This window comes from Hemiscyllium ocellatum, chromosome 24 (assembly GCF_020745735.1).
Source record: "Hemiscyllium ocellatum isolate sHemOce1 chromosome 24, sHemOce1.pat.X.cur, whole genome shotgun sequence".
Classification (NCBI taxonomy): Eukaryota; Metazoa; Chordata; class Chondrichthyes; order Orectolobiformes; family Hemiscylliidae; genus Hemiscyllium; species Hemiscyllium ocellatum.
In genome coordinates, this window is record NC_083424.1 from 42,307,302 (window position 1) to 42,324,869 (window position 17,568).

The 17,568-nt window shown below is 43.1% G+C and overlaps 1 protein-coding gene across 2 annotated transcripts in view; it reads left to right on the top strand.

Moving 5' to 3' along the window:
* Positions 1–1,725: 1,725 nt before the first annotated feature.
* The window catches only part of znrf3 (zinc and ring finger 3), a 238,784-nt gene continuing 222,941 nt past the window's right edge, over positions 1,726–17,568 (top strand). For both annotated transcript variants that reach the window (XM_060844037.1, XM_060844038.1), the window contains exon 1: positions 1,726–2,211. In XM_060844037.1, the coding sequence (XP_060700020.1) occupies positions 2,008–2,211 (204 nt within the window). In that variant the 5' untranslated portion in view covers positions 1,726–2,007. The remainder of the gene's footprint in view (positions 2,212–17,568) is intronic.

Genomic DNA, 17,568 nt, shown 5'->3' on the forward strand with positions numbered 1-17,568 from the left:
CTGACTCCAAGTCTGATTCACCCACCATTCGATGTTTGGTGACCTACATTAATAATGTATGGCTTAGCAACATTCCCGTTTTAAAATTCCTTGGACTTCCTCAAATCCCTCTCAATCCTTGCTGTGCACTATCCCTGTAATGTGGCTCAGCCTCGCTCTCCCCCCCGGGATATCTGTCCGCTAATTGTAACATCCAACATTGTTGGCCATGCTCTCTGCTGTTGAGGTTCTCAACTCTGAAATTCCGCAACACCCCTCCCCCCTTCAAATTCCTTCAACTCACTCCCCTACCAGATGCCCCTCAACCCCCACCTCTTTGGCAAGACTTTTGGACCCCAGTCTCGATATTTCCTTGTGTGGCTCTCATTTTCAGTTAACAAAGTCCGTTGGATTTGGTCTTTGGTCATTTTAAAGACAGTGTGTAAATACCAGTTGTGTTTCTTCACAATGTATTCATTCATTTTTGAATCATGAAAATATCTACTTTTGCAAAGGAGGTCTGGAGAGAGAGGCAGTGATTTTGCCAGCAGTGCCGAAGCCAAGGTTAAGCAGCAAGTTCATCATTCCCTGCAGGTCCAGTGAAAGATACATTTTGGTCTTTGTGTGCGATTATCGACCAACCAAGTGTTGCAGTTTGGCACATTCCACCGATCGGGATATATGTTAAGCGATGCACCAAAGCTCGGGACAGCCACTGTACAGGCCTAATGGGGAACAGCTTAAGTTTGCAACTGCGTACAGAAATAGCTGGTGAAACTCAGCAGGTCTGGCAGCATCCAAGAGAAGTGAGCAGATCCAAGTTTCTGGTTGGATTCATATCCACAGAACTCGAAACTGCTTTCTCCCCACAGATGCTGTCAGACTTGCTGAGCTTCAGCTGCAATTTCTGTTTTTTTTTAAATTTCAGATCTACAACATCTTCAACTCTTCATCAACGTCTAAGGCTCTTCAGCCACAGTATGCTCACGGGCGGGAAACTGTGTCGAACACCGAACTGAACACCTCGCATGGAGTGTGTCGAGCAAATATCGTGTGTGGTACAATTGCATTAAGGTATCTGGGAATGTAACATGTTCAATTGAGAAAAAATGCTTTGTATTGTCCTTCTGACAATATTTGAGTTGAACTATTTTTTGGAAGGCACTTTTCCAAATGTTACAATTGTTTTTTTTAAGCACCAATACAGATCTATTCTGGGACCCTGAATCTGCAATATCTTTGGAAGTAAACTCAACATTATTTAGCTTGAGGGAAAAGGCCGTTCACTCCCTCCTACGTGTGTCTAAAAACGATCCCCATTTGACACCCCCAGGGCCTGCAATGGATCGCCTTGTGAAGGTCCCCGCTGAATCAGATTCCCCCGAACCTTACAGCGCTATCTTCCCCAGGTGTGCTGAGGCTGAGCCCGATAAAGTTTTGTTCGAAAGCGAACGATTTACAGAAGCCTGAGGACTGAAAATGCACCCTCTTCACGCCTTGGCTGAGCTAGTGCAGGGGGAAGGAAGGCTCAGCAAAGGGGAACTCTGCGCTGTGAATTAAATTGGCAACGAGAGAGAGAGAGAGATTAAACAAAATAGCCACGCAGGAATGGCTGGGGTTTGAGCCGTGTGTTAGAGAGAGAGAGAGAGAAAAGTGAAGGGGTCAGAAAGATTGGTGGGTGGGGATAACCCTGCCTCGATCACGTGTCGGATCAAAGCTGGGTGCCGCCTTGTGGAGCCAGAGAGAGAGAAAAGAGTGTGAGAGTAGTGGAGAGGATTTCAGAGCTGTGTCATTGACATGGTGATCAGTCTGACCGTTTAGACAAGGAGGAAACATTAGCTCGAGATATCTTCGCTATTGTCTAACCTTTAAGCAGCGGGCGGAGGAAAGGAAGTCAACATCTAGATGGATATGTGTTCGTGAGAAGAGGAATAAGCCGAGTGGAGGGAGAGAGACTGAAAGGCAGACTCGCCCAGGATTGAATTAATCAGAAATTATGTCTCGATCGGCGTTGCTGCAGCCAGCGAGATGATGTTGAGGGGTGCTGAGGGATTGCTATTGGGAGTGCTGCTGGCCGCGCTTGGCTCACTCTGCGCCAAGGAGACTGCTTTTGTGGAAGTGGTGCTGTTCGAGTCCAGTCCCAATGGGGAATATACAACTTTCACAACCGACTTGCAGGGACGTTTCTCCCGGGCAGGAGCCACCATCAGCGCCGAGGGAGAGATTGTGCAGGTAAAACTGTGTTAAAACACCACCAACAAAAAGGAATCCAACTTCCCTCTCCCAAACAGAATGCCTCGGACTTGAGGGGGCACCCACACACACACACAAACCAGCCGGGAGCTTTAACATTATTTTAAAAAAAAGTTTAGTTGCTGTGAGTGAAGTTCTGAACAAGATGGCTCCGCTTTTCACCGCTGCCTGGAGTGAGCGTGAACGGGGGTTCAAATCCATCAGTTTATCACTGGTGTCCCGGAGTTTATTGATCTGTGTCAACAGTCCCTGTCTAAACCGGTCTGGGCTCTCAACTGGAATGGGTCAAAATTTGTTTAATAATTTTCCAAGAAGCAATGGTTGGGGTGGGGGGGAGAGTTTTTTTTGGAGGGGGGAGAGCGGAATAGTTGAAAAGTTGTCCCAGGAGGTGTCTGAAGTTCAGATGCAATGTTTAATTTGTCGTTTTGCTGCAGTTATAACGATGCGTGCTGTTTTAATGCCTTATCGCTCAGTGCCCTGTGCATTAGCAGTGAACTGTGGCTGCAGTGCACGTGTTTCTGGGCTGGGTCGGGGGGAGAGTTGACACGGATGCAAGATTGTCAGGTGGACATTTTGAATTTGTTGAGGGGGTTTTGCGCCTGCTTTTTTTTAAAGAAAAAGTAAGAAAATCAAGGACACAAAGGAAACCCCCTCCCCATTTCTTCTGGTCTAAGGAGTACTCCTGGGGCCAGGGAAGTGGTTTGAACAGACCTATTTGGAGATTTGGCTAGATCAGAGCAAGGGGAGCGTGTTGTTTCATTAATTCACAGCAACAGATTACCATGACAACTGCTAACACGGCCGCTTAACCATTATTATTAACCTGTGGGGATTTTCTTTCCCCTCTCACCCGCCACCACCCCCTCCCCTTCCCAAACTGACCCCCTCCCTCCAAATCTGCGCTGATTCGAGTCGTCAGTCCTTTTTTTCGGTTTGCTCTCTGATCTGGCACTGCTATTGAAGTTTTCAAAGGCACGGGCGGCTAATTGCATCAAAACATCAGGGGAAGTTCCTTCCCAATATCAGACTCCCCCCCCCCCCCCCCCCCCCCGTTGTCTTGGTTGGTGAGAGTTAGTGAGAGAGCAGCTGGTCCCTCCGTACCAAGGGTTCCTAACGTGTTAACAATGTGCAGCCTCCAGACTCCTCACTCGCACGTCCCATTATTTCTCCCCACCACCCCCCAAAAAAAACCAGTCAGTTAGGCATTGGGAGGTAAGAGTAACTTTTCCACCCCCATCCCAATCGCTGGATCAAAGTCGCTTGTTCTACACTCTGGTCCGCCGGCTAGTAAATCGCTCCTTTTGTAACTCAATCCAACTCCAGATGGGGGAAAAAAAACCCTATTATTAGTGGTTTGTTTCAGTTGCCGGAGTGTGAGAGAGTGAAACTCACCCTTTGATCAAGAGTAAACATGTCTCGATTTTTAAAACCTTCCCCCCCCCCCCCAAAAAAAAATGGCAAGGGCTGCTTTTTATTGATTTGCAGTTTCTTTTGGGGGGGTGTTGAATTTGATTTCTCTGTGTAGTTAAATCCAGAGTTTGTTCAAATAAATTAGCTTCATCTCAACTCGAATTGTTAAGACGTTCAAATGAAGCTTACCTTGCCATAGGGTAACTGTCTTATGAATTCCCACCCCCATCCCCATCCCATCCCATCCCATCCCATCCCATCAGTTTAGACTCTTAAAAACCGAAAGAACTGCGGATACTCTGAATCCGAAATAAAAGCAGAAATTGCTGGAAAAGCTCAGCAGGTCTGGCAGCATCCGTGGAGAGAAATCCGAGTTTACGTTTCGGCTCCGGTGACCCTTCCTCGAACAGTTTTTGTTTTAACTTTTTGAAAAAAACACAAAAGTTTAATTAAATCTCCGGCTATACACTAACCAGCAGGCCGTATGGAAATCAGAGAAAGTGGCGGGGCGGGAGGGGGAGAGAAGGTGGGAAGAGATGACCTGACCCCTGGGTAGTCAGGGAAACTGACCTGCAATCACCAAGCACATTTCTGGAAGAATAACAACACCAGCGGGAGATTTTAAGTTTCAGAAACCAGTTTAGATTTTCCTTATTTCTTGAGGGGGGGGGGGGGGGAGTGTGAAAGATCATTCTCTATCCCCCCCCCCTTTCTGGCAACGATTTAATAACTGTCATAGCCACGTTAAAACTGTCCTCGCCTTCAAAGCTTGAAGTTAAATCCGGTTTGTCTAGACGCACATCAAAGTAATCCCAATTCAAACATCAAAGGTAGGTTTACACACACACACACACACAGACACACACACAAAACCCTCCGCAGAGTTCCTCACCGTCTGCACAAGAACATTTTAAAAACAACCAAAAAAGACGTTTGTTACTTTTCCATAATTGGGTTGTCATAGACTTTTATTATTATTCCGAAAATGAAATCCTCAGCCCTGGGAAGAGTCTCTAAGAGGGAAGTGTCTGGAATGATTAAACCGCAGTGCCAAGAGGGACTATATCTTTCTCAAAAGCATTTGCCTGCGAGATAAAAGTTGAATTGTTAACTGCTAAACGTGCGCTGCATCAAGTACAAGGGCTTAGAATCTGGGGAATTTTCAAGGTCAGTTCGCTATCCAAGTACCCTAAAGCTTAATATAGGTTATCTATTTGAATAATCCACTCATTTACTGCCACTTAGATCTTCTGCTTATGGTGGAGGATTTGCGATGAATGTTTGCATTTGGTAGAATCCTCTCCTTGGTCTCTGGCTGTAAATTCATTCCAAACTTTCTGATCAAATTCTATCTCACTAAGACACAAAGAAAAATGATGCTCTGGCAATGATTGTGCTGAAGAGGTGCACAGTTTATTTTAAAGTTTTGTTGGTTTAAGTCAATAATGGATAGTTCTGATTTGCTTATTCCATGCAACCATTATTACTGCATGGACCTTTTTCATTTTTGCATTAAATTATTATCTTTGTACAGCACAATATACTACTAGAGAGATAGATGTAAAATTGTTTCATTATACGGGAAGTGTAGTCTGCAAAATGGTTTACACAGTTATATCTGAACAGAATGTTTGAAATGCAACAGACTTATCCTTCTTAAAGTAAGTCCTCACTTGAAGTTGTGGGTGCCCTGACCATCACAACTGTAAGTGACGATTTGGAGATGCTGGTGTTGTGTGATAACCTGGTGTTGTGTGATTTTTAACTGTAAATGAAACAGCCTTGAATGAAGATTGGTGTTAAAACTGTACTTAGGTTCCATATCAGAAAGAACGCCTCAAATATTAAAAAAAAAACCCAAGTTGAAATATTTTGCATTTTTAAATTTCTAATTTTAAACAAAACCAGTTTTAAAAGTATGAAGTAAAAAAATGGAACCGGTTACTTACACTTCAGGTAATTCCTTCTCACTGACGATCATGGGTCCTAGAGTTCTTGCTTCTCTGATCCTCCTGATTGTTGCTCATCTTCCCCACTCCACAACACTCCCAGCTGTGATATCTTGTTCTATGTTTGCCCTGCTGTGTTGTGGTCCTGTTCCCAAACCCAACTTCAGAGTTGCTGCTTTGAAAGTAAGTTTTAAAAACAAACGTGGATCGTAAGAGCTCCAGGACTTGCATTTCCTTGTCATTGGAGCCCCAGGTTCTGATTGTATTTGGACTCTGAACAAGAGTGCAGGTCAAGGAAACTGTGCATAATGTAAGTTGGGAAGGGGGAAGAGACTGCAACTTGGAGGTCAGAAACTGGGGCAAAGGCCATAGCTGGAGTTCGCAAAGTGGGGAGAGACTGAAACTTGGAGATCAAAGAGGCAGAAAGGCCACAAGTCAGAGATTGGAGGAATCTTGTAGAGAATCCCTACAGTATGGCAACAGGCCATTTGGCCCAAAAAGTCCACACCAACACTCTGAAGAGCATCTCAACCCCCGATCCTATCCCAGTAATCCTGCATTTCCCCTGGCTAACCTTCACATCCTTGGACATTATAGACAATTTAGCATGGCCAATCCACCTAACCTGCACATCTTGAGACTTTTGAATGTGTGAGGACGAATTGGGTTGTGTAGGAAGTAAAATGAATGTTGTGATGTTCAATGAAATTATGGACCCATTCGCTTGCTGATGTTCAAGTGAAATGATGTTAAACAGGGTGACTTTAAATGTGGACTCACTACAGCTGCACTAAACCAGATACAGTGCATGTTAGGAAACAGAAGTGATGAGGCTGCACCATTCCTATTCCATTGCAGAAAGACAATTACATTATAAAAGTAATGTAGCAGGCACATCTTTCTGTTGGGCTGCCTCTGCAGAAAACCAATCTCAGCCTGAGAACCATCTTGTTCTGTACCTCCTAAAGCATATTGATTCCAAAAGGTCGATGATGGGTTACTTTAGGAATGATTTGGAGATGTCAGTGTTGGACTGGGGTGTACAAAGTTAAACATCACACAACACCAGGTTATAGTCCAACAGGTTTAATTGGAAGCACCAGTTTTTGGAGCGCTGCTCCTTCATCAGGCAATGACCTGATGAAGGAGCAGCGCTCCAAAAGCTAGTGTTTCCAGATAAACCTGTTGGACTATAACCTGGTGTTGTGTGATGTTTAACCTTTTACTTCAGTAAGTGAATGCTTACATGTGTAAGCAGCTGGCTTATTCAAATAAGAGCAAATATTTCACTTTTAATGGTCATCCAGACTGAAGGTATCCTCATCCAGCTGTACATATTTAAACTGTATTAAAAATAGTTCAGTTAAACCAGAAAGTTGGCATGCAATTTTTAATATTTTAAACTTGGCCTTTTTGATATTCCCTTCCTCATTTTTCCATTAAATTTGGTTTTGGAGGTAGGGATTCATTGAATTGCTCCACAGCAAATCACATGTAATGGGAACACTCAATGGGTTTAACTTGACCATAGTAACCTGTTATGCAGAGACATGTGGGAAACGTGATCATGTAAGTGACAGTACAGTATTCATGAGTTGGCTGGCTCTAGTTATCAGCCAACAATAGCTGCATTTATACTTGGACCAAACCGTTTCAACTTCTGTTCTTTTAGTTTTCTTTGAAGCACTCTTTAGATAGCTATCTCTCCACCTCAGCTGGCTTTGTTGGGTAATAATTTGCATCGCTGTCCAAAACATTTGACTCACTTTCTGCGGTAGAACATAGGAAATCCCATTTGTATGTGTTCTTTTCTCTTTTTCAGCATACCTTTTTATTTTAATGGGGGAGGAAGGAAGGGGCAGTTTTGGCCTGAAGCTTTTACATTTCAGTGCACACCTTTCAAAAGCCTTTTGTATGTAAAGTTATTTTTTTGAGTGTAAGTATCTGCACGCTCACAGGTCCATGGATATTGTATGCATGCCTACCCTGAATGAAGTGTCACATTACAGTGTGCTCATACCTTTCAGGAGTGTTTTTTTTAATGTAGTTTTATTTCACAAAGTAATTTGGAGATTCCTCAGACATTAATGTTGCAACATTGATGGTTCCATTTGGTTAGTTGGTCTAACCTGCTGGTGATAAACGGATTAATATCCCATTTAATTTCCCTTTGTGGATTGCTGTTTGCTACATTTTGGATTACTTGATTGATTTTTCTTTCCCGACAACAGCAACCAAGTTCCTTAGGTCCAATTCTCAAGACAGGATGAAACATCATTTGCCAGTTCATATCTGACTGCTTCTGCGAGTGTCTAACGTTTATGTTCCAAGCTCCATATGATCTAATCTATTGCTATAACTTCCTCCAGCTCTACAACATTGAGAACCATGTTCTTCCAATTCAGGCACTATTTTAAAGCTGTTACATAGGATATGTGTGATGCTGACAATTTTGACCCATAACTGGCCTTCAGCTATTTGGTTCCCTAGAGCCACTTCTAAGCTGTTAAGAGTGAACATTGAGGCATTGACAAGTTGGCCAAATGGCCAGACATCTGGCAGATGCATTTCACGCAGAGAAATGTGGAGTACTGCATTTTTTGGTGGAGGAAAGGTGGAGAGAGATTACAGACTCATTAGTACAACTGAGAGAGGAGTTTAGGAGCAGAGAGACTTCAGGGTTCATATGCATAATTCTCTGAAAGTGGCCAAGCAAGTTGAAACACTTGTTCAGAAGGCTTGTAGGATCCTTGAGTTTACAAATAAAAACAAAGAACGTAAAAGTAAGGAAGTGATGCTACACCTGTACAAATTATTAAACAACTGAAAGTGGGTACTGCAGATGCTGGAAGTTAGAGTCCAGATTAGAGTAGTGCTGGAAAAGCACAGCAGGTGCAGGAAAACCGACGTTTTGGGAAAAACCCTACCTGATGAAGGGCTTTTCGTGCTCCTTGGATGTTGCTTGACCTGCTGTGCTTTTCTAGCACCACTCAAATTATTGGTCAGACCACATTTGGAGTATTGTGTTCAGTTCTGGGCACCTGAATTTCAGAAGGATGTTAAAGTTCTGGAGAGTGTGCAAAGGAGATATTTATTAGGATGATACCAGGATGAATGATTTTGGATACAGGGAAAGATTAGAGAAATTGGGATTATTCTCCTGGGAGCAGCGAATGACCTTTTTATTGAGATGTTCAAAGTTATGAAGAATTTTGAACAGGGTGAAAAGGATATTCTGTTAGTACTAGTTGATATGTCGGTCACTCAAGGGGTCACCATTTCAAGATTGTCAGCAAGACAACTCGGTGTGAGATGAGGAGAAGTTTCTTTACTCAGATATTAGGATCTAGTCCTGCCCTGGGAGAATGGTGGAAGCAGATTCCATGTGAGGTTTCAAAAGAGCAAGGAATATATTTGAAAGTGATGAATTTAGAGGGCTACAGAGATTGAGCTGGATAGCTGTTTCAGGATCTGGCAACATGACAGATTGAATGGACTCCTTCTGTACTGTAAATTCTCTGATTTTGTGATTCCATTCCCATGTTATTGTGGGTCTGAAGTCACATACCGGCCAGATCAAGTGAGGATGGCAGATTTTCCTTCCCTAATGTGTTATTGGTTAGCTCAGTTGGCTGGATGCCTCGTTTGCAATATAATGTGATGCCAACAGCATAGGCTCAATTCTTACAACGGAGGAGGTTACCATGAAGGATTCTCCTTCTCAATGTGGTGACCCTCAGGTTAAACCATCAGCAGTTATCTCTCTGTCATGATTGAGTGGCACTCTGGTCCTCTGGGACTATGGTGACTACCTTATTCCCTCCTCTTTAGAAGCCTTCAGTTCATGGTGGAATGCTGTTCCATTCATTATTGTGGCCATCTTTTTAAATATGACACTGCATGTCAGCAAAATCCTTGACCCTTTGAAAGCAAAGGGTTTAGCTCTATTTTTGCCAAGTCTGGGGCACATTGGCATACTCCAACATCATCCCAACATGTTCCAAGTCCTGGGTTGCTCTTCCTCTATCATCAAGGTCTCCCTTAATTAGGGAACCTAGGACAACTGTAGTAGTTGTTGCATTATCCTGTCACAGATAAACTAACTCAAAAATAGACAAAGCCCATTTTGATCAGTAGGTTTAATTTTTTGTGTTCGGAGTGCACAGATCAAATGAGCTGTATGGAATTACTGATGAAGGGCTTCCTGATGAAGGACTGTGTGGGATTCCTGATGAAGGGCTTTTGCCTGAAATGTCGATTTTATTGCTCCTCAGATGCTGCCTGAACTGCTGTGCTCTTCCAGCACCACTAATCCAGAATCTGGTTTCCAGCATCTGCAGCCATTGTTTTTACCTGTATGGAATTACTGTTGGAAGTTTGATTTCATCAACTTCACAAACTGAGAGAAATGCTCAAATATTTTACTCATGATTACTGAACTCCGTTGATTTTATAGCAATTTTATAGCCTTTTTTCCTTTCAGAATCTGTACATATGTCTGTGTAATTTAGATCCGTATTTAAACATCCTTTCAAAAATACTGGAAGTTGAGTGGAGTACCAAAGCTAATGGGGGGCAAAGTATTCTGGTTGGTTATCGTGTTTGAGCTGAAGATAGAGAGAAATTCAGTTTATGCCCTTGGTTTGCTAAAGACTTGTGCTTAGCACCAGTTTCTGCACTTTTCTACTGCTCCGTTACTGGAATAAAGATGATAAAGTATTTAAAGAAGTATTTATAAATATAGCTTTCTTGAAAACAGTTAATTCTACAATGGCTTTAGTTTGGTATTATGGCACAGAGACCAGGAAAGTTCTTGGTTTATTCCTCATTGTGCACAGTCAATTTATCTTATTTCTGCTTATAGCACTATTCAGTCACCCTACTGGAAGTTATTCACTGGGGGATATCGGGTGAGAACTGAGATCCAGGAGCCTTACTGTTGCACTAAACCATACCATAATAGAAATCTGCACCCTCTAGGGACATTTGCATTATGTTAAAGGTGCCATATAAAAGTACATTGCTGTTGTTGAGGGATCATAATTGAAGAGGAGAATGAGTGCCACGGTCATTATCAAACTGAAAGAGGATGTTAGGGTGGTTACATAATGTTTTATGTTTGCAAGTTTCGAAGGCCAGCCTGGTTACTTTGGGAGTGAAGAATGTTGAAGGACAGTCGGCTCTCCATGCACGGGGGAGTGTGTTCTGATTTACAGCAACCGTGCATTGCCATGTTGTTTCCCAAAGGCAGTGATTTTGTTCATAGTAGCAGTTGTTGACTTAGCATGCATGACACTTTCGCCATCAATGTTTTGTGTCCTGAGGACGTTTGCAAGTTTTAAAGTTGCTGTCAGTGCAAATTAGATGTCGCTTCTGCTTAATCGTCTTCGCCTTTTCTTTTATTTTAAGAGTAAACTACCATTTTAAAAGAAAATAACATTTTGCAAAGTCAAGGTGCAGTTTGACAGATTTAAATTTGATCAAGATTTGTGCTATGGAGCACGTATTTAATAGGATCTTTTAAAATATTTATAGGAATGTCTGTATCAGTCTTTTTCTGTTTCAGTTTCCCGAATACTGGAATGAATCGTGTGCCTTCCTTTGAACTGGGGTTGTATATCTACGGTTTCTTATTAAATTATTCTGTTGACATACCTGTGGCTTCTCGAGTCCCCAAAGGAGGCCAATTTGCTGCTTTTTCTTTTGTTAGCTCTTCCCTCCTGCCAAAAGGTAGAGGAATATCTCAAAATCCCCAAGATTCAGTTTGTGCTACCTTAACTGGTTTCACTGCTGAGTGTGTGGGCATAAGTGGGACGTATTCTTGGAGATCTCCCGATGCCTGCCACCAATGGTGCTGCACAACCCATGTTTCTTCACATCTCCTCCTATACTCTTATTAAAGTGCTCAAAGAAATTTTGCAAGAAACAGTTCAGTGCTCCAGTGATTTCCGCTCGGGTTGCTCACAGCAGTATTCTGGGGTCTCCAGGTTAAGTCTGGGTCTTGGCAACAAAGGAACGTAACTGACTGACTAAGTGGCAAAATTATCCCTAGATCACCACCAAGCAACTTCTGCCAGAACAGGAAGTGAGGGAAGTGGGTGTGTGGTGAGACCAGAAACTGAGGAATATCCTGACACTTGGATGTAATAAATACAGGGGTGACTGTCCCACTGAGCACGGTGAGGACTCTACACCTTGTCAGTGGGAGAGTGGTGTACGTAGAAAATCTGCTGGAAAATATGTACAAAATTGACTCGCTGCTGTGCCTCTGAGTATGAGCAGGAGATTCTTGCAATTGTCGGCTAAAAGTCAGGGTATTTCCTGTCTGAAAGAGGTGAGGGAAATCAGCTGCTAGGCTAGGCTGATGTATCAGAGGTTTGGAGGGGGGAAAGCCCGAGGAGGATTATAACCCAGTATAAATTAGCACGTTCAAGGTTCCTCATAGCAGACTGGTACAAAAGGTAAAGTCCGATGGTATCTGGGTGAGCTGGCAAGATGGATAGAGAACTGGCTTAGTCACAGGAGACAGGATAGCAGTGGAAGGATGCTTTTTGGCATGGAGGACTGTGACTAGTGGTGTTCCACAGGGATCCGTGCTCTGATCTCTACTGTTCATGATCGACGTAAATGATCTGAAGGAGAAAACAGCTGGTCTAATTAGTAAATTTGCAGGCAATACCAAGATTAGTGGTGTTGTGGATAGTGAGGATTGTCCAAGGAGACAGCAGGATATCGAATAATTGGAGGAATGGGGAGAAAAGTGGCAGGTGGCGTTTAATCTGGACAAATGTAAGTTGATGCATTTTGGAAGGTCAGGTACAGGTGGAAACTATAAAGTGAATGGCAGAACCCTTAGGAGCATTGATATGCAGAGGGATCTGAGTGTGCAGGTCCACAGATCACTGAAGGTGGCAGTGCAGGCAGAAGGCCTATGGCATGCTTGCCTTTATTGAAAGGGGCGTTAAGTATAAGAATAGACAAGTTATGCAGCAGCTTTATAGGACTTTTTAGTTAGGCCACACTTGGAATATTGCATACAGTTCTGGTCACCACACTACCAGAAAGATGTGGATACTTTGGAGAGGGTATAGAAAAGGTTTACTAGGATGTTGCTCTTGTATGGGGAATTTTAGTTATGAAGAAAGGTTGGAGAGACTTTGTTTGTTTTCACTGAAACGCAGGAGGTGGAGGGGTGACCTGATAAAAGTTTTTATAAGGTTATGAATGGCTTGGATAGAGTGGAAAGTATGAGGCTTTTTCCCAGGGTAGAGGGTCAATTACTAGGATACAACAATTCAAGATATGAGGGTGTGGAAGTTTAAAAGATATGTGCCCTGCACGTTTTTCACACAAAGGGTGGTGAGTATCTAGAACGTGCTGCCAGAGGAGATGATGGAAGCAGATACAATAGCAGTATTCAAGAATCATAGAGGGATACGGATCCTGTAAATGAAGACAGTTTTAATATGGAAGGGCAAAATGGCAGTGCAAGCTTGGAGAGCCGAAGGAAAATCTGGAGGAAAATCATAACAATAACTCAACAAAAAGGCACTTTTGTCATAAACTTTGCTTTCCTGACTTTGAATGACCACTGACTCGTACCTTCAAATGCACATTCAACGATGTGCTAAGGTATGGGTTGCTCATGTGCAACCCTGGATGCTGAGGCATTTGGCTGCAAGAAGCATCAAGGCCAGACTCAATTGCACTGGCAGCCAAAGTCCATGTCTGCATCCCATGGTTAGTGTTCAACCATGTGGCCTTTGGTAAGACCAACCTTTGTTAACCGTCCCCAGTTGCCCTTCTAGTGACACCTAAGCATTGATCCAGCTCGGAGCCAGTGACCAAATCTGAGAGTTTTTCTGTTATCCTAGTTCAGTGGGTCACTGGAGAAATGTGCAGAGAGACATCAGAGAGATTTCATAGTAAGTACTCATTTTAATCTGATTTATGTAGAGTAGAAGCTGCCTAAATCAGTCGCCCTTGGGGAATTTATGTTCAGATGCAGCTAATAATTAAAGCATTTCACTAACTGAAGGGCCCACCCATTGTTAAATTGATGGCCCTGACATTCAAAAGCTGTTTTTTTTGTTGTCTTAAATGATCTTTCACATTCAGATCGGAGAGTCTCGCATCTCTGTCCCGATTCTTATAACGCTGTTGAACACGACTAACACCAATACCTGCCCCATCTTGTAAAAATCGGGTTCAACTTGGTTTTGCTTGGATAACTAATTTCACAGCGACCTGGCAACTGGCTTATATGTGCTAGACCCCAAAACCTGAATTGAAAGATTGAGGTGGAAGTCCTTCAAAAAAGCAAACTTCAATTCTGTGCAGTGTGGTCCCATTTGTTGAGGGGAAAGGCAGAAACCAGTTTGAACATACCAAGCTATCGGGGATGGGGTCACTGCCATTGTGTTCCTGTGCTTTTGACAGAGTGGGTTGAGAAGTAAGTAATGCCCAGGAGACCAGGGAGAGCTCACCATTGAAGATTGCCATGGAGTCATTTATGTCTGACTAGGCAGTGGGACTATGTCGGTTTAAAACCTCATCTACAGGAAGGCATTTCTGACAATGAGGCATTCCCTCAACGTTATGCCTGCTTGGCAGCAGAGTTCAATTGTTCAGTTCCACAAACTTGATTTCTTAAGTTACAGCAAAAGGGAAGGAAGAAGGAAATGTGAAATAAGGCTGGCATTTGGCTCTCTCACAGTGGCCCAGTGGACTACAAAATGCTAAGTTGCAGTCTGAGTAACGCTTAAGAGCAAACTTTACTGAGGAAAATTGGGCACTGATCCTAATTCAACTTACTTGAGTACAGAATGTATGTGGGTTTTCTGTAACCTGTCCAGTAACTGATCTCACTGACCACATTTATGTTGAACATGACTTTATTCGAGAAGAAAAAAGTACACTAAGTGGTTCACTAACCTGTGTGCACACCGTGTTTTCTCTGTTTGCATGCCTGTCTTTTCTTTTCTTTTCCTTTGCCAAATGCTGTCTTGTTTATGAAATCCAGAGGAGTATTTCTTGGATTACATTTCTTTGCTGCAGGTGCAGTTGACATTATCCTCCTATACACCGCTTCCCAGTGTAACAGCAATAGGAAACCAAATTTCCCACCGGAATGTTGCCAAGTAATGTTCTCTGGATCGACATTGGCAAAGAACTCTTGTTTTCACCCGCCAGAACAGGGCACTAGGCTTGCAGGCAACCTACTGACTGCCAATAAATGTAGTCCTGGGGTACCTTTTGAAGACAAAACAGGGGCAGCCTAACCATCACACGCTTTCACCACAATGTATATCTTTGCAGGCGAAAGAAGGGGAAGCAGGAGGAATGATAATGTTGTGCTGTTTTGTTTATTACTGTGATCCACGACTGTGTTCAGAATGTCCAAGGCCACCTGTGACCCAAGTTCTTTAAAATCCTTCTCAGTGCTACTTTTAAGAAGTTCATTAAAATCCACATCTATTGGTTTAACCTTTTTGGTCATCTGTCTTGTTACCTCCTCAGTGTCAAACTTTGATAACACTTCTGCTAAGCACAGAGAGCCAGATTCTGATCTTAAAAGGTGCTAGTTAAATGCAGTTTGCTGTGGTCATCTTGCTGCTGCGGTCTACCATGCTTACAGGCAGCCTGTTCAGCAGTTTTCTTTATCTCCCATTGTTGCACTGTTTGTCGTGTAAATGGAGCAGCTTTGATCCTTATCTTGACGGTACCTGGAGTAAACTATACCAGATTTACCTTGGCACCAAGTCTTCAGTGCACACAGGGTTTTGGAATGCTACGTGCCCTGCCGAATGGAATGGTGGTGGGACTGTAAGGTGATCTCATCAGAAAGTGAAATAGAGGTGGATCCAGTTCTGCGGGCTGTTTCTTTGCCTTGCAAAGGTTTTAACTGAATTCGCCTTCTGTTCAGGTTAGCAAAATGTTTTACTGGGAAAGGATCAGTAGTGAGAACTGAAAGAAATGGGCGCTTCCTCTTAAAATGACTAGTGTTTTTGGCTGGAAATCTCCAGTGAGCAGGAAAGATTAGTGTCAATGTCTCTTCTGCAGAGCTGAGATATCTCGTTTTGAGAGAGGGGAAGGAAAGGAAGAATGTATCTCCTGTTTATATTAAACCCAGGCTCCCTTGCTCCATCACATTGAATGGAGCTGCCCCGTTTCCTAATGTTGAAGTCTTTGATCAGGTGTTCTTGCCTCTCCCAGCCTGAACCAGAATTTCAAGAGAGTTGGGGACAGACGTGAGTGTAGTGGCCATTGCTGAGGATAAGGTGCTAGGGAAGTTGAAAGGTCTGAAGGTGGATACATTGCCTGGAAGAGGTGGTCTACATGCCAGAGTTCTTAAGGAGTTAGCTGATGACATTGTAGAAGGATTGGTGATGACCTTTGGGAGTCACTGGAGTTAGGGAGGTTCCCAGAGAACTGGAAATGATAAATATTACATCCCTGCTTAAGAAGGGGGAGGGAGGCAACAGATAGGAAGTTATAGGCTGGTTAGCCTGACCTAAGCTGTTGGTAAGAAATTTCAGAGTCCATTATTAAGAATGAGATTGTGGATGTATTTAAGCAAGGAGTAAGGGATCAAGGGTAATGGGGAGATGGCAGGAGAATGGGATTGAGAAACATACTGATCATGATTGAATGGTCAAGGAGATGCAAGGAGATGAACAGAATGAAGTCTAGATTAGAGTGGTGCTGGAAAAGCACAACAGGTCAGACAGCATCCGAGGAGCAGGAAAATTGACGTTTCGGGCAGGAACCCTTCATTCAGGCAAAAGCCCTTCATCAGGAAATGTCGATTTTCCTGCTCCTCTGATGCTGCCTGACCTGCTGTGCTTTTCCAGCATCACTCTCTAGTCTTGACTTTTATCCCCAGCATCGGCAGTCCTCACTTTCGCCACAATGAACGGAATGGCCTATCCTGCTCCTCTTTCTGATGGGCTAGTGTGCTCGATGCAGGTCCTTTTGTTGCAGAAGTGCTCACTCGTGCTGCATGGGCATCATCTGCCACCTCTCACTCTGGTGGTTGTAAGTGTGAAGATGTACAAGAGTCCAGTTTGGGCTAATTCTCACCAGATATCCATACTGTTGGGATGGGTTCAGACTAGCTGCTCATTGTGCTCCACTCCACCATCATAACCACTTCACTATAACGTTGCTGTGGAAGCATGCTTTTTTTGTGGGTTCAACAAGATTTCCACCAGACTTTCAAAATAGTCCTAATGGAGAGGAAAGTGCCTTTCCACCTGATTGTCTCTGTCTCTGTCTCTGGGCAGACCTTTTATTAAATTTGATTTAGATGTAGGGGGATGAAACCGCTCTGCAAAGAACTGTGTGTTTGGAGATCCACCACTGGAATTAACATCAATTTACACTCGTGACACTTCATTTAAGTGTTGCCCAATTGATGTCTCAGTGTTTTGAACTGGGAAATGAATTTTGCACACTGAAAGGATATATAAATGGTGTTAATTGTACATTCAATGTGTTTAATTATATGCAGGTGGTGGGTATTAACTGGGGATTGATTTGATTCCCTATAAATAGCCACAGATGGAAACTGTGGTTACTGGGATCAGGAGGTTTTTTTTTAATAAAACTTTTAAATACTAGAGTGTAAAAATAAATTGGCTCCAGTACTTCACCACCTTTTTTTGTTTTATTCTGGACTAGAACAGGGTTTGTGGAGGTGGGGCTGCAGTGGTGTGGTAGTTCGGGGGATTGCATATTTGAGACGTCGTGTGATCCATTTCTAAAGTGCTCCCTTGTTGTTTTGATATGTGGTCAGAAACACTACCTTCTCACTTGCTCTGTCCTGTTTGCCGGTGACCTGAGCTCTTGCGTCTTGCAATTTTTATGGAAGAAATATGTTTTTACTGACTACCACCTGTACTTCAAACAGGAGATCACAGCAGGTCATAGAGGGAGAGCAAACTAATGTTTAGAGTGTAATTTATTCCTACTACCT